At 44.8% G+C, this 15,012-nt stretch overlaps 5 protein-coding genes across 5 annotated transcripts; 2 read left to right on the top strand and 3 right to left on the bottom strand.

Annotated features, from left to right (window-relative positions):
- Window positions 1–526: 526 nt before the first annotated feature.
- On the top strand, window positions 527–835 carry DFL_000769 (uncharacterized protein; the record flags this gene model as incomplete). Its single annotated transcript, XM_067637308.1, has 1 exon — window positions 527–835. The coding sequence occupies one exon, from the start codon at window positions 527–529 to the stop codon at window positions 833–835; it is 309 nt and encodes a 102-aa protein (XP_067495320.1).
- A 1,443-nt stretch (window positions 836–2,278) lies between these two features.
- On the bottom strand, window positions 2,279–2,992 carry DFL_000768 (uncharacterized protein; the record flags this gene model as incomplete). The annotated part of the gene is made up of 1 exon (XM_067637297.1): window positions 2,279–2,992. One exon carries the CDS (start codon window positions 2,990–2,992, stop codon window positions 2,279–2,281), a length of 714 nt encoding a protein of 237 aa, XP_067495319.1.
- A 1,383-nt stretch (window positions 2,993–4,375) lies between these two features.
- Window positions 4,376–5,166, bottom strand: DFL_000767 (uncharacterized protein; the record flags this gene model as incomplete). The annotated part of the gene is made up of 4 exons (XM_067637287.1): window positions 4,376–4,676; window positions 4,804–4,896; window positions 5,014–5,029; window positions 5,130–5,166. 4 exons carry the CDS (start codon window positions 5,164–5,166, stop codon window positions 4,376–4,378), a joined length of 447 nt encoding a protein of 148 aa, XP_067495318.1.
- A 2,362-nt stretch (window positions 5,167–7,528) lies between these two features.
- On the top strand, window positions 7,529–8,310 carry DFL_000766 (uncharacterized protein; the record flags this gene model as incomplete). Its single annotated transcript, XM_067637275.1, has 5 exons — window positions 7,529–7,532; window positions 7,622–7,642; window positions 7,716–7,780; window positions 7,909–7,980; window positions 8,101–8,310. The coding sequence occupies 5 exons, from the start codon at window positions 7,529–7,531 to the stop codon at window positions 8,308–8,310; spliced, it is 372 nt and encodes a 123-aa protein (XP_067495317.1).
- Window positions 8,311–10,059: 1,749 nt separating this feature from the next.
- On the bottom strand, window positions 10,060–12,214 carry DFL_000765 (uncharacterized protein; the record flags this gene model as incomplete). The annotated part of the gene is made up of 3 exons (XM_067637264.1): window positions 10,060–10,278; window positions 10,340–11,962; window positions 12,050–12,214. The coding sequence occupies 3 exons, from the start codon at window positions 12,212–12,214 to the stop codon at window positions 10,060–10,062; spliced, it is 2,007 nt and encodes a 668-aa protein (XP_067495316.1).
- Window positions 12,215–15,012: the final 2,798 nt, after the last annotated feature.

Raw genomic sequence — 15,012 nt, 5'->3', positions numbered from 1 at the left:
ATGTGGATTTGCTATTCAATGCTGGAATGGGTCCTTGCGACATGGGTCTCCCGTTGGACTAAACGATGCGCTGTGTTACAGCACATGCATTTTCTGTTCGATCTAGTATAGCGTTCCGCATCGAACAAGACATGATTGTGATCTGTCAAATGGCTTCGTTGGTCCTGCGCTAGCCAGCTAAGCGGCGGGCCAAACAGACAACTAGCTGGCTGGTTGGCCGAATGAGGAGTTTTCCAACCTCAAGCAATGGGTGAGTGTGCAATTCTGGGTAGTGGCATACTGCATACTGATATCTCAATATGATTAGAAATTTTCGAAAATTTTCAAAGTCAGAAATATGTATATAATCTCCTGGATATCCAGCTTCAATCCTATTCTTCTTCTCTCATCATCAGCTCACAAGCAAAACAACAAAGCAAAGCATTCAAAAAGATCTTCTGCGAAGAACTTCAAAGCCTTCCTCCTCAACTACCAACTACTTCAAACAACTTTAGTTTTTATAACTATCTTTACCAACCAAATCAAAATGTCTGCCCAATACCACTCCACTTCCCACGACGGTGTCAGGACCTACAGGAAATCCAACGGTGATATCGTTCAGGAATCCGAAGGCCCAGTCCCAGTATTCCGCGGTCTCGCTGCCGCCGGCGGTGAAGCCTTCATTTCTTCAGATGAGGAATCTGACTCTGATTACAACCCACACCAAACCCAGTCAATCCACCAGTTCCCACAACAAGCTTCAGAGAAGAAGAAGAAGTCCAAGAAGGACAAGAAGGAGAAGAAGGAGAAGAAATCTAAGAAGGACCACGCCTGCACTTGCCACCACGACCATTAAACAACAAATAATATAGAATAAGGACCTCTTCCTTGTCCTTAAGGGAAAGACTCCTGAGAAGATGAAGATATAAACTGGTTTATCTCTTTACTTTTCTCAATACCAATTATTCTCTACTACTTGGGACCATTATTCGGAGTTTTTAACTTTTCTGCAAAGGAGTTGCCTCTTTCCCCCTCTTTCCGTTCTATAGACGACAGATTTTCAGGAAAATTCTGGAGCAATGGAGTTACTAGTATTTGGAGTGGTCTCTAGATCACAGGATAGAGATCGCGAAGAGTCGGTACTCCTATCTGGAAACAAAAAAACTTGAAAAACATCTTTTACAATAAATAGTCGGACTTTAAAGAAGAGAGTGCTAGCTAGTACTCCTCCCTTTCGAGATTCGACAACTTCCACTCCTTTTTTTTATATATACACACAACAATCTAAACGACAAAAAATAGGATTCAACGGGGAAACGGAACGGTGTTCTATTCGGTCTTAACATTTTTCATTATTGGTTTCTTTATTTCATTGGCTTGGATGTTTTGGGATTAAACGGGTTTCCTTTTGTTTCTTTAAACCTTCTTGCGACTTCAGATTGGAACTATTAACTAGAATAACATTTATCGATCACCACCCCACTCCTCTTGTTTACAACCTGTATAACAGCACAGATGTATACTTAGAGTAGAAAGACTAGTCTAGAAACAGAAAGGGAAAGAAAATAGAAAGAAAAACGGAAGGCTACCGTTTTATTTTTTCATAAAACAACGGTTCATTATTAAGAATAAAATTGTGAAGTGAAGTGAATGTATGAAAATATCTAACTAACGAGCTAGAGAGGGAGCAAAAATATCTTGATGACAACGGGGGAAAAAATAGAGAGGTAAAAAAAAAAAAAAAAAAAAAGGGGAAAAGTATGGAGAGAAAAAATTGATAGAAGACAATCGAAAAAGTTGAACCTTCATTGATGCAGACGCAAGTAAAGAAAAGAGTATGAATGAGAAACATTAATAGAAAACACATGAAGAAGTCGCTCCGCCACTCACGCCAGTACCAGATATGCATATGGAAAATAAAGAATACCAAAAGAAGGAAAGCATTTGAGGCGTTAGGTTGATCGTAATAAAACAAGAAAGGCGGGGTAGGTGTTGTTAATGTTTTCGATATCTTTGATAGTATCTTTTGACGAAGGTGTCGTGTGGTTTCAGAGAGAGAGGAGTGGAACTTAAAAGGCCTTCCGGTGTTATTGTATCCACTAGGTCCCACTTGGGTATTCCTTTGTGTCCCGTTTTATTGAGTATTCCCTCCAGCATCCTCCCCATTAGCGCTTACAATGGTTTCCCGCAGCAAAACATCATCATCCACATCCATCAAATCCGGACCCCCAGAGGATAGTGTATACTCAACAAACGCACGAGCCGGACGGGAAGCACGTAAAACAGGAGGAGCATTGATCTAAATAGGTCTCCCGCCTGCTCCTCCACCTCCACCTCCTCTACGCACAACAACAGTACGAGGAGGACGAGTCTCAGCATGATCTCCCATTCGTAGAATACCTTCTAGGGCAGTCGCGATAGGCTCTATATCACCATCTCGAGCTCTAGTCTCGTGTGTGGTCATGTTGAGGAAGTCTGTTGGTGTTAGACCCTGTGGTAGACCCTGTGGAGCCTCAAAGACACGAGGGATATTGGCGAAGTGTTCCTCTGGGCTGGTGTTGGAGGGTACTTCGATGCCAAAGATCCTCTCTTCTATTGATAGCTCATCAATGCCTTCGGGGTCTGAAGGGTCACGATCCAAAATAAGTTCGTCTGGGTGAATACCAAGATGGTCTAATAGTGATGTTGGAAGCCTGGAACTTTGAAGAGTAAAGACACTAGAACGGGTGGATGTGGCGCTATTGCTTCGAGGGGGACGAAGTGAACGAAGATGTTGGCCGGGACGATAACGGCCTCGACGGCCGGTTTCGGGATTGAAGTAGTGACCGATACTGATGTTGGTGATGTGGTCGCGTTCGCTGGATCCATCGCTGTAGTAGGGTTTCTTGTCGCAGAACCACTGAGTGCAGGAGCTTGGTTGGCGTTGTTCGCCAGAACAATGGATTGTGCATTTGCACTTGGTGAATGTGCGTTTGAAGTGACCGCAGCGATAGGTTTTGAGGTCGTAACACATCTTGATGATTTCGTATGAGGAAAGGAGGAAGAAGGACAGGATAATTTGAATGTACAACGGTTAGTAGAGAGAATGAAGGGTGTACGTGTAAGGGCACAGAACGTCTAGGCCCTGAAAAGAGACGTTGATGTAAAAGACTACCTTGGTGAATTTAATGCAAGAGCCTCTAAGAGAGATTCCAATATCGAATTACTTCCTACTATCATCATTACTCAGTTGAAATGACGCCAGCCAGCAGGATACTATAGAATATATGTGTATCACCATCAAATGATTAGAGGTTGTACTCACCCAAGGTTGATATGCTAGCGTGTTTGCTCTAATAGCAAATAGCTAGCCTGCTGATGGTTATTGATGCTGAAGGAACAGTGAGGAAGCAGGGCGGTAGAGGGAGAGAATAGAAGATAACAAAGAAGAAGAAGAAGCCCTGCTAGATTGAGTGAGGAGATGGGATGATTTGTCAAGTTGCGGGGGTGTGGGAGATGGGAGATGGTTGAAGCTGGGAGGAAAGTCATCGTGAGCTCGTAAAGGCAGGCTTTGAGTTGGGTCTGTTGTATTTACGTTTTTACTATAAAAACCGAGCCCTACACTCGAGACTACACATTATGTCCTAGTTTCATGCACTCCCTATATATCTAGCCTTATATATCTAGATCGATGGCCCTTACATACCTAAGTATTCATTGCAGGAAATTCTTCCGGAGCACCAGCTCCTAAAATAAGAAGATCTAATTAGTTAATTAAACCATACTAGGTAGCCACTTGTGCCGATGTAGTTACAGCAAAATCAAGTTTATAAATCTGGGACTCTCGCGATCCCTTCGAATTCACGAGGCGTGCTGGAAAAATAAGAAGTAATTTTGTCTATCATACAGAGCGTGAAAAGGTTCTCCATTTGAAGGGATAAAAAAAAGCGGAGACAATCCAGCGACATCGCAACGATGAGAAGAATGATAAAAAGAAGAATCATGACACCAATACTATCAAAAAGACGAAAGAAGAAGAAGGAGAAGAAAAAAGTTTCTTTTAGGTTATTCTTGTCGCATAGTCATCGTCGTGGAGTAGATGGAAATCGTCCCGTTTCGTGGGTATTTTTCGTAGTTCTGAGGCTTTTGGTGCCAGCATTGGTTCAAAGCCGCCGAATCCCGAAAGTGAGGCGGGGTGGTTAAGGTAATCGTAGTTCGTAGAAGTTGGAATAAAGGTGCTCAAAACCATCTGAAGTAAAATAAGAGAGAAAAAAAGGGAAAAATGAAAAATCCCCATCAGTCATTCGGGTAGTTAGCTCTCCTCGCAGAGTAGCATTCGCAACCTCGGTTGGGCTCCCTTCAGCTGCTCCATCAATCCTTCATCCCTCCATCATCATTTTAGACCATAATGTTTCGTTTAAACAATCATCTGCGCAATACCACCACCTCCCAAGGTCTTGCTGTTCATGAACTCCTGGTTCTTCAACCCAGCCAATCCATAGCAAGCACCAGCAAGCAACAGGATGATAGCACAGGCAATCAAACTAGTCGCATATCGAATCAAACTGGTCCATTGGATTATCGAAAGAATTAGATACACGGCAGCGCGCATGTAATTGGAGCTGAATTTTCGGACAAAGGTGTCGAAAGCCTTGGATGTTGGGCATATTCGGAGGAGCAGCGGGATTTCGAGGAAGATGAGGAACAGACCAGAGACTCTATAGTCCCACCAAGTTTGCCGGGGGTTTTGTTGTCCTTGGTTAGCCTTCTAAGTACTTTATGAGTTGTGACGGCTGGCACCGTTGACGGAGCTTTGACGTGGAACTGGGTGAAGGAGCTACGTACAAGCAGATCACCGACCATAAGATGATGAGATCAAAGTGGAAGATGTTGGCGATTCCGAGAGCGAGACATAGCAGGATAGCAAGAATGCCAATCCTAGGAATCCGGTCATGTTAGCATCATAGGTCTTTGTCGCGGAAACAATGCATGTGAAGAAGTAGAAGAGGAAGACCAAAGGCTTCCTGCGTCGAGGGCGTCGGGTATGAAGCGTACCATTGTCCGTATATGCCTAAAAACAACCGATCCTGTTAGCCATGATACCATAACCTCTCCTCCGGGAGTACCAGCACTCTACGGCTGGCGCAGCTGAGGTAGCTGGAGGTACGTACTGAAGTTGCGCTGCTTAATTTCGTCCATAAAACCCATCTTGGCGGTGGTTTATCTTCGGCTTCCCGTTTCTCGTAAGGTGCAGGTTTTATTAGGATCGCGTAGGCTGGTATATGTCGGAGGAAAGAGTATACTGGTAGCAGCTACGAGTTCGGAGAAGGTATGAGAAGGAGATGTTTGCTTTGTTTGGGGGTAGTTAGTAGGTCTGGTCTGTCGGATGATGCGGGCAGGTTCCTGTGCGAGTGTTTTGTGATGTGATGAGGACACGAATAAGCTAAAACGCTGGGAAGGCTGGCGGTCGTGCCCGTTGATCGCTTTTTTCCCACCGCCAAAAAGTCAAAAGTCCAGCGAACGGTGCCAGGCAAAATGCAAAACTAATGAATGGCCCTTGAACCAATTACAAATATAGCAGCCCGCATCTGCATTACCTGTTAAGCTAAGTTACAGAGGCAAGTAAGTATAAGCTTACCCGGCGCCCGAACAATCGGTGTTATTATCTTCCAGACGGTGTGCTGAGAGGACAGCTACCTAAGCTTGGCTGAAAAGGGCATGACGACGAGCGTTACGCATGCTCTGGGGCAGGGGCTTCAAGGGCTTCAAAGGCTTTGAAGGCGCCTGGTAGTCTGATTTTCTTAATTTAATAGAAACACCACGCAAACAGCCTTCAAACAGCGCCTATTGAGAAGGAGGAATTATACATATATTTAACAGGCTGTTTGAAGTTTTGACAGATCCACTTAATATTTTTTTTTTTACTCATGTCGGATGATTTTTTGGAGAACGCCAAGCATGCGAGGTGTGCCAGCAACCGGATTCCGGAGAGCCTCAGTGATCTCACCTTACAGACGGCGGGGACTAGACTAAGACGGAGGTAAATTTAATTACCGGGGTTCTTATGCGAATCACACGAATTGGAACTGGTTCTAGAGGCGGGGAGTATATATTTTTGCATATTTTATATTTCACTGCCTCAAAGTATATGTTATATTATAGGAAGTATGAATATGTATGCTTTTCATCTTTAAATCAAATGCAGAGCATATGAAATATACCAACAGTCTCGAGCTCGTCGAGGTTTGATTGCCTAAAACTTAGAAACTGCGTCGCCATGTTAGAGCCTTGTTCTACAAGAAGAAAGACAAGAAAGAAGCGCGGTCAAAAAGAGATATACGAATGGTATCGTTATGAATTACATATCAGACTCCTGAGTTCATCTCCTCGGCCACGAGTCTTTTATGCGACAAGGGTCCTCAACGAGCTGGGTTTATAATAGTTCGTGCTTTATAGCACTTTATCATCATTGTAAAAAAGTAACAAAGAGGGAGAGTAGAGAGTGGTTGTTAAAAGAGATGTTGGCACTTACTCATTCTGAATAGTCAGCATGGCACAGCAGGTGTTATAGCACAGTTTGATGGAGTAAAACTATTCACGTCGTTAGCACAAGTCTTAACCAGAGGGTAAAAGACTAAAAAAATGCAAATATGACATGAAGAGTGAAGAATCAGACTGTCAGAAGTGTAAGTTGTCTCAGCAATGAAGTTACAGACAATGTAGGTAAGTATTCAATATAAAGGATGTCATCATGTTCTTCATCTGGGAAAAGGGAAGAAATAGCAAACGGTATTGGGGGCCTCTGCCTACTTCTACAAATGGTGGCATCGGGGAGGCTTCGAAAATCATTCTATAAAGTCGATCCTGCGAAGGCCTCCCCAACGCCAAGTCAGACTTCATGGCATCCTCTCACGGCCGAGTACATCCGTGGTGGATGGCCATCCCATCGACACCATAGTGTCTAGTCGTTCCGTAGAACGGTCTAAGTATTAATTGATAAGCGTAATGATCGGATAGTCTACATGATTCTAAGAGCAGACAGTGTTAGTTGACATCTGAATCATCAATCAAGGCCCCCAGCCTCGTCGAATCAATCGACAGAAAGACATAGTAAGAGGAAGGGCAATCGGATACAAGTACTTACAACTTCTAAAACAAAAGAGAGTCTAGAAACTCAGATAACAATGATGGGATCGAGAAAGAGAGAAAAGTGCGGTGTGATGAACGAAAGAATGGAAAAAAAAAAAAACCAGCGCGCCATTTTAAACCCACAGAAAATTTGGCCGGTGAAGCCACAGACCAAGCCACATAAATATCGAACTGTGGCACAGACCTCATCACAACAACACAACACAGCAGCAAACAGGGCAGCCCCACCTTTGCTCACCCAATTTTAACCCCTCCCACTCCCAATGTGCCCTCTCCGAATCCTCTTCTCCCAGCTCTTCGTTATCCTCAGATCCTCCTGCATCCCGTCCGAACTTCTCACGAGCCCAATTACTCCCTCCCAAAAACCGTCTCTCCTACCTTAACCTTTATCCGGTTTTCATCTCTCCTTACATAGTTCAAGATGGGTATGTAGATACTTCTTCTTCAGGTTGCTTTGCGCCTGCTTGATATCTCAAAATCCCAGGATTCTAACTTGACATTGTTTCTTGTACAGCCGACTACGCAGGAGTTGCTGGTAAGCCAATTCCTCCGCCGTACTTAAACATCCATTATCATCAAACCGATCCTAAATACTATTCACCACACAGAGCAGTTCATCCCATACTACTACAATACATTTGACACCAACAGGACAGGTCTGGGCAGTCTTTACGTACGGAAACCTAACCCCTCCAACATTACCCCTCCAAGTGTCCCTTCTCTACCAAATGATACTTTCTTTTTGGGCGTCGCTCGTATCCATCTTGACTATTAGACAGGCACAGCTAACATGTTAATTAGCGACCTAATTCCCTCCTCACCTTTGAGAGCTCCCAGACCCAAGGCGCTGTTGATATCACCGAGAAACTCGTCGTACGTACCAATATCCCTTAATTACATACATATATAAGAAGGGGAAATCAAAAGTGGAATAATGGTTGATCTAAATATGCAAAATTGCTAATCTCTCTCCAAAATTTCATCCACTCGTAGAGTCTCCCCTTCCAAAAAGTTGTCCACGAAGTCGCTACCAAGGATGCGCAGCCAATCCCCGGCGGCGGTATCGTCGTCCTTGTCACCGGAGCTCTTAAGGTCGATGATCAACCAGCACCATTGAGCTTCGCTCAGACCTTCATCTTGCTACTAGAGGGAGGAAGCTATTACGTCTCCCACGATATCTTCAAATTGGTTTACCCAGCCTAATCGAATCCGACCATTTCTCTTGTTCCTCTCTTTTGCTAGACGCAACTCGTTTGGAGGCTGTTTGAATTTACTCTGTTAGAATGGGGTAAAGGACGATGGGAAGATTCTTTTCTTGGAAGGGAATTGTGGTATTATTATTGTTGTTTCTTCTTCTTTTTCACTTCTAGGCGAAGAGATGCTACAGGGATTTTTTTTATAGCTTTAGCAGATAATACGCATTTCCTCCCCAATCCAAATAATCTTTCTAAATTGATTAGAAGAAATAGTCGCTGGTTTTTGATATCTGATCTAGATGGGGCGGAAGAATCCCTTCTCGGTTCTTCCTTTTCCCGCTCTCCTAAATCCTTCGCGTCAGCCATTTTGCTCTATGGGATTTTGAGAAGCCTTTGGGGCTGATTTTGATTAATAAGACGGGTTCAAAGCTTTCAAGGGGTCTTAATTACTGGATGCTTTGGATTGAAGGTTACTCGTAAACTAAACGCCTATTGTGAATTTATATTTAAAGCTGGCTGCACCAAACCGGATTTTCCATCTCGGAAAATTCTCGGCCCGTTTCCCTCATGACATCGCTGCGAAAGCTTACGAGATAATCCACGGTACCTTGTCGAAACGTATCCCCTATATATCATGATTTCCATTTCATATCCCTTTGCTAGGGTGGTGGTAAGTTTCAAAAATACTATACCACAGTTTCGTCACTCGGGTCTCCCTTGTAGAAGCTTGTGACGATCGGCTGTTTCGACAACTACAGCTTGTGAAAAGATAGTCCTCGTTTTTTTAAATCTGAAATTTTTTTTAGATTTCGATGACGCCTTCTAGATCACCATCTAACTGAGCTAGCTGGGTATATTTCGTCTACACCCTGCCATGCTGAAACTGACTTACACTAGGGAGGTGGACATACTAGCTCGGTTAAAGGGGGGTAGCTATCCTAGCCATCTACAAGTACTTGATTACCCAGTTTATAAATTACGAAACGACGAAAAACGCATGTGCATCTAAGATCTGTCCATATGTTAAATTCTCATTCGGCGCCTAGTTAGCAGTATACTAGTAATGAACCAAAATAACTGCACCGAAATATAAGCGATAGTTAAACAGAAGATACCAAGAATGAATATGAAGAGACCTTCCCAACCCTCCCAGCCATTCTATTAATTCTATAATAACCCAAGATGAATAAGTAACACTAAGGAAAGAAATAGGAATGCAATGCCCCTTCCGAGTCAGAGCCAATCCAGGCTTCATAACACAGGGCAAAGAAAAAAAGGAATTCTCCAATTTTAAGACTACTGCTGGTCCGACGAGTCTGAGTGGACTGCCCTTGTAGTTAAAGGAGTAAGTAAAAAGGCTAACAAAGGAAGAAAGAAAAACAAAACGCCGAATCCCAATGTTCAAGCAGGTATGGTAAAAGTAGAAAAAAGGAAGACAAGAGACAATGCTCGCTGGCGCTCAACATTACAATGAATAAAAAGAAGAGAGAAAGAGCCCAACAAATGGAAAAATGATCGTCATTAATATTTGCTTTCCTTATTCCCCGAAAAAGCCAAACAAATGAAAGTGGAATTGTAGGGTCGTTAATAACAAAAGGAATGTTGCCAGAATTTTGGTGTGTGGGTATTTGATGGGTATAAAAAGTATGAATGTTGCAGCTAGCTCAAGGCTTTTGCGAAGTTATATATATATATATATATATATAAGAAAATGGGGGTATTAGGCCGATATAACTTTTTGTCTCCCTGGGGTGAGTTATTGTAACTCCGGATGGCCAGCCACCATTGTTACTCGCTTGAACGAATTGATTTCTACGGATTCTGAAATGGTAGAGCTTGTTTTGCTCATTAGATCTTCGAAGGTGGCGATTGGGGGCATTAGGATGATGCCGCCGGGTGTTGGAGAAGCGGTTGGATGGCCACTTTCGGCGGAGCCGGATGATGAAGCTTCATCGGGGAGTCTGGGGAGGGGTTTCTGTACAGAATTATTAGTATTTATACTCATATCGCAGTGAGGTAGGTGAAGTTGAGCTTACATTATCGAACGGGGTGCTCTGTCGGACGAACCCGCCGTGAGAACTGGAACGTGATCCGCTGGATCGAACTGTTCCTGCCCGACTTCCCGTGCTGGAGTGTTTTGTATCATAATAAGAATCAATTGTGGCGTTTGCTGATCCTGATCTCGAAGTCGAAGATGGGGTTGGTGCAGCGGACCTGCGAGTAGATAAACTTGGAGAAGTTGCTGCTCCTGCACCCATAGACTTGCTCCTCTTGGGAGTAACCGTTGCCAAGCGTGTCGGCTGATGTTTGTCCGTGCTTGGAGTTCTCTGTGGGGTCCTCTGGGATTTGGAGCTATGAAGTGATTTACCGCTTACTTCAGATCGGTGGGAAGACCTCGCGGGTTGAGACGGCTTCTCACGCCGTTGTTCTTCCTTTCGGGAAGAAACAGCTTTGTAGACTACACTTCTTACAAGTTTTTCGTCTAGAAGCTTGTATTGTGAGTTAAAGCCTGTGTCGTCTTGAGAGTCTCGTCTGGGGACTGGAGGGGCAGAGCATTCGTAGTAAATGGAAGATGATTTTGTGGCTGCTGCGGAGCTCGGAGGGCGGAATTTGTTTTTCGGTTGAAGAGAGAATTCTTCGATGATTGGGGAGCTGAAAATAGCAATGGGGTCGGTCTTTTCGGGACGCTCCAAGATGGTTAACTTGGTGGTATCCCTTGCCCTGGGAGAAGGAGTTGATGAGACTGGAGGGACGCCGGTTGTCACAATCGGAGCCTTTGGGTCCGATGCCAGTCGAGCTGCAACTATAATTGAATCTCGGTTCTTGTCATCACCAAAGCATGTAGAGCAGTCGCTCCCGGACTTAGCAATGTGTCGGCGTACATGCTGAGCCGGTGGTGGAATAGAGCGTCTCTTTTTTTGTCGCTTGGAAGCTAGCCTCATGATATTTCCAGCTGAAAACTTGGGCTTTAGAGGCTCCCGCGGCTCTCTTGCCATCGAAAGTGGTCGTCCAGCAGCAGTAGCTGTCGGTGCCTGCATAATAACACTCGATCGTTTGCTCTTCACTCTCCTCTTCTGGCTGAGTTTTCTTGAAGTTTTCCTTTCTACGGCGGAAATGTGCGTAACAGTTCCCGTTGTCGGTATCGGTTCCACCGGTGTCGTTTGGTTCGAGCTCGAGCTCGATGTCGGGCTCACAATGCTGATCACATTCAGTACAGTATTCCATAATGTACCTCTCCGCTTCCTCTTAGCCGGCTTCTCCTTCACTGGCTCCGGTGTAAAATTCCGACCGTCAAACAAATTCGGAGAGTCGAACCCAGAATTCGCATGTCGGTTTATAAACTTCGCTTTCTGTTCCTTGTGTGCAGCTGATGTCGGCCCCGACATAGGTCCTGATATATCATTCCTTGTCCCATCCCTTGACTTCGGTGTCACTCGCGCTGTTGTTGAGCCGGATGTTGCTGGTCTCGGTGATGCTTTTTGGCTAGGACCAGTATCCTCTGATCTTGTGTGAACAACGATACAGCAATCCTCGCACACAAGGTGAATCCAGTTCTCTGCTGTTATGGCCTCTTCTGTTGTGTGTAGAGTGATCGTTGGCGGGATTTCCAAAGAACAAAACGTCGGTCCAAATAGACGTTGAAGCATTAATATCAAACCCTAGAAACCCGATTAAATCTCGTGTTAATTTCGGAAAACCATTTACGATTGGGATTTAAAACCGGGATGTTAGAAGCTTTGGCTTACCTCCCATGTTTGAACCTTCTCCAAAGACACAACATAAGGGCTATAATAAGGTGCTACTAATATCTTCATCCTGGCTGATGAAGGATCGATGGGGCTGCTGAAGGTAGATTCTCTCGACGGAGACAAAGGTTTGAAGCCCACCAAAGGGCTTGTATCTGTCGGCATGATTGTGAATGGGCCGTATTAGGCGGTAAGCTGTATATAACCCGCCGTCGCCAAACGTCGTTGTAAATTGAAAGCGTTAGGAAGTAGGTAGCAAAGACTTGAGAAAAAAAGAAGCAACGATAAATGAAATGAACCACAATGCCAAATAACTTTCTGCTCAGAGGAGCAGGTATATGTCAAATCGAGTGAGGCTAGTATAAAAGAGAAAAAAAATGATTCAGAAACAACCCTAGATATTACCTAGCGGGTGGCCCGTCAGAGGTTAACTTACGCAGGAAACCGCAAATGGCGACCAAGCAAGTATCCGTGTAGGAGATTGTGTTTCTCGTGCGACATCAAATAAAATAACAATAGTACTGCACCGGCGATAGTAATATCATAATAAGCCGGGGCTAAATGCATTGGGTTGTGCGTGTTTCTTGTGTAATAGGCCGCCCTTGTCTGGTGCTTCCGCTGCTGCTTCTTTCGGGTGGTGGTGCAAGTGTACGCGGACGGGGACTGCTTCCCATATGTCGCAGGTCCAGTTCCAGGAAAATGGGAATTCGAATTGTTTGACGGTGACTTGTTTCAGGACTGGCCTTGCGGTTCCGTCATATTTTATGCGAGAGCTCCGGTTTCCGGCCCGATGTCTTTTGTGATATGGAGGTAATGATGATGTTGGAAACGGGAAGGAGCAGCTGCAATTGAACTGGAAGAGATTAATTTCAAATCGGATGAATGCGGTTGCAATTGGGGGTTGGATGGGGTTTGTGTTGGAGATGTAGTCGAACGACGGACTTCGGCGTTGGTGGCTGTTCGTATCTCGAAAGGAATATGGTCGATATCAAGCCGCTTTCAATGCTGCCAGCACATAGCCTTGAGGAGAAAATGAAAAGAAAAATAACCCAAAAGGACTCTCTATCGAGATATCACTAGCTGTTGCCGCCGTTCCAGCGGTCTATACCTTGGGAAGATTAGAATCCGGAATGCCGAAAAGAAAACTCTGTCACCACAGCCGCTTTATCGATTTCGAATATTTCTTTTCGTCCCAAGAATTCACCCAAGGATAACGGGGACAATCGAATGCAGTATCTTATGTAGATGATCCGATACAAGCCCAAGGCGGCAACCTTCTAGTCTGCAACCAGCCGCAGTCCAGGGACGGGTCGATTGGAATTTTGTATTAATGGAGAAGTTAGCAGGAGAGCTTGCACCTGCTCTAGAACGTCAAAAGGCAAGTATCGAAGAAATTCTGGGCCTCAAGGCTGTTTAAGGAGGGTCGAGGACTGATAGATCGAGCTGATAGGTAGGCAAAAAAATAAAACCCCGAATATATCAAATGGTCGAACTGGTTGATGTCGAACTAAAAACTTGGGTCGAATGTTTATGCACGCATGACCACAAATGCAATTATGGAAGGGATAAAAGGCTGGAGAAGGTCGTCGAGATGTTGGAGTACAAAGTACGCAAGTAACGGGTACTTTCTTGAGAACCAACAAAAATCCTATATGGTACCCCGGCCTGTCTTGGTTGCCCGAAATGGTGCCTGCCAGCGCAAACGTCAGGGAGTCGAACTGAAATAGATTGAAGTCGAGCGAGAACGAATGGAAAGGATAGACAAGAAAATCCGATTGGACGTCGAAAAGAAAGCCGCTCTAGAAAAAGAACAATAACAAGAGTTCCTCAAAATCCTACACAACTGAGAACCAAAAGAAAGATTTCACGACCAGTGAAGAAAAGACCCACAATAAAGTGCACATGTGCCAGTGGCCAGCGGATGGGCTTGTTTGAGGATGATTCCTTTTTCGAGTAATCGTCCAGAAGGGGATTTAGCGTGGATGATGCTTGTGTGTGCTGCCGCTGAACCCCAGTTTTCCCGTTGGAGCTTCAGTGGATTGGTTGGTTCAGCATGAGTGCCCTTTGGCTCGAAATCGAAATTGCAAGTGCTGCCAAACCACGGTGATCCAAAACCTTTGATTGATATCCACACTCAAAAGAAGTTCACGACCATAACCGGCATGGGTCGGGGAACCCCATGCAACGACGAACCACGTCAGCGAAAGCAACGCCCGGCTGTGATCTATCCTGCAGAAGGTTAAACGACGGTCTTGCAAGGGAACGGGACGCAGGGATATCACGGCTTTCGAGCAATCTAAACCAGGCCCAGTCGGTAATAGAAGCCGAGTGGAATGGGCGGGCTTGCGGTATCCCACAGTCTTGTCAGTTGATCATGACGAACAAATAACTCGCAATGATGCCTGTCAATGTTCCCGTCGCCGACAAGCTGAAGACGGCGCGACTATCTTCTGCTAGGGTTCACAGGATCTGACGATTTGATACGATAAACTCCAAAGGGGAAGGGTTGCAAGTGGATCGGATGGAAGTTCAAGATCGAAAGGACGACTATCAGTTCTGGGCCTCTCAAATTTTAAACATGGAACGAGCTGCTAGTGCTGTTCTATATATTCCTAACTTCCAGCGTCTGCAATGACTAGCCAGACGCCTTGCATCGGCTCACTCTCGCCCTTACCGATTAACCAATCTCATCCGTCATTGGCTTTCTCAAACTATCCTACTTTGATGGCTTACACCGCCTAGGCTTCTGGCATGTTTGGAAATACCTTTGACGGCAAAAATGCCGATCAGATATGAAGCCTTTGATACTCCCAGAGCTTTAGCCATAACAATTGCTAATATGTGTGGGAATTACACACCAACGAAGCAAGATGTTACGAGCTGCAGTGTTCACACGCTAAGGTAGGGGTGGGTAAGCAAAGGCAGCCGGCAGCCACATGCAGAGCACGCGCAAGGGTAATAGT

Source organism: Arthrobotrys flagrans (genome assembly GCF_004000055.1).
Source record: "Arthrobotrys flagrans strain CBS H-5679 chromosome Unknown unitig_15, whole genome shotgun sequence".
Classification (NCBI taxonomy): domain Eukaryota; kingdom Fungi; phylum Ascomycota; class Orbiliomycetes; order Orbiliales; family Orbiliaceae; genus Arthrobotrys; species Arthrobotrys flagrans.
Note: the sequence above shows the minus strand (reverse complement) of the source record. Positions and strands in the feature narration are given on the sequence as shown.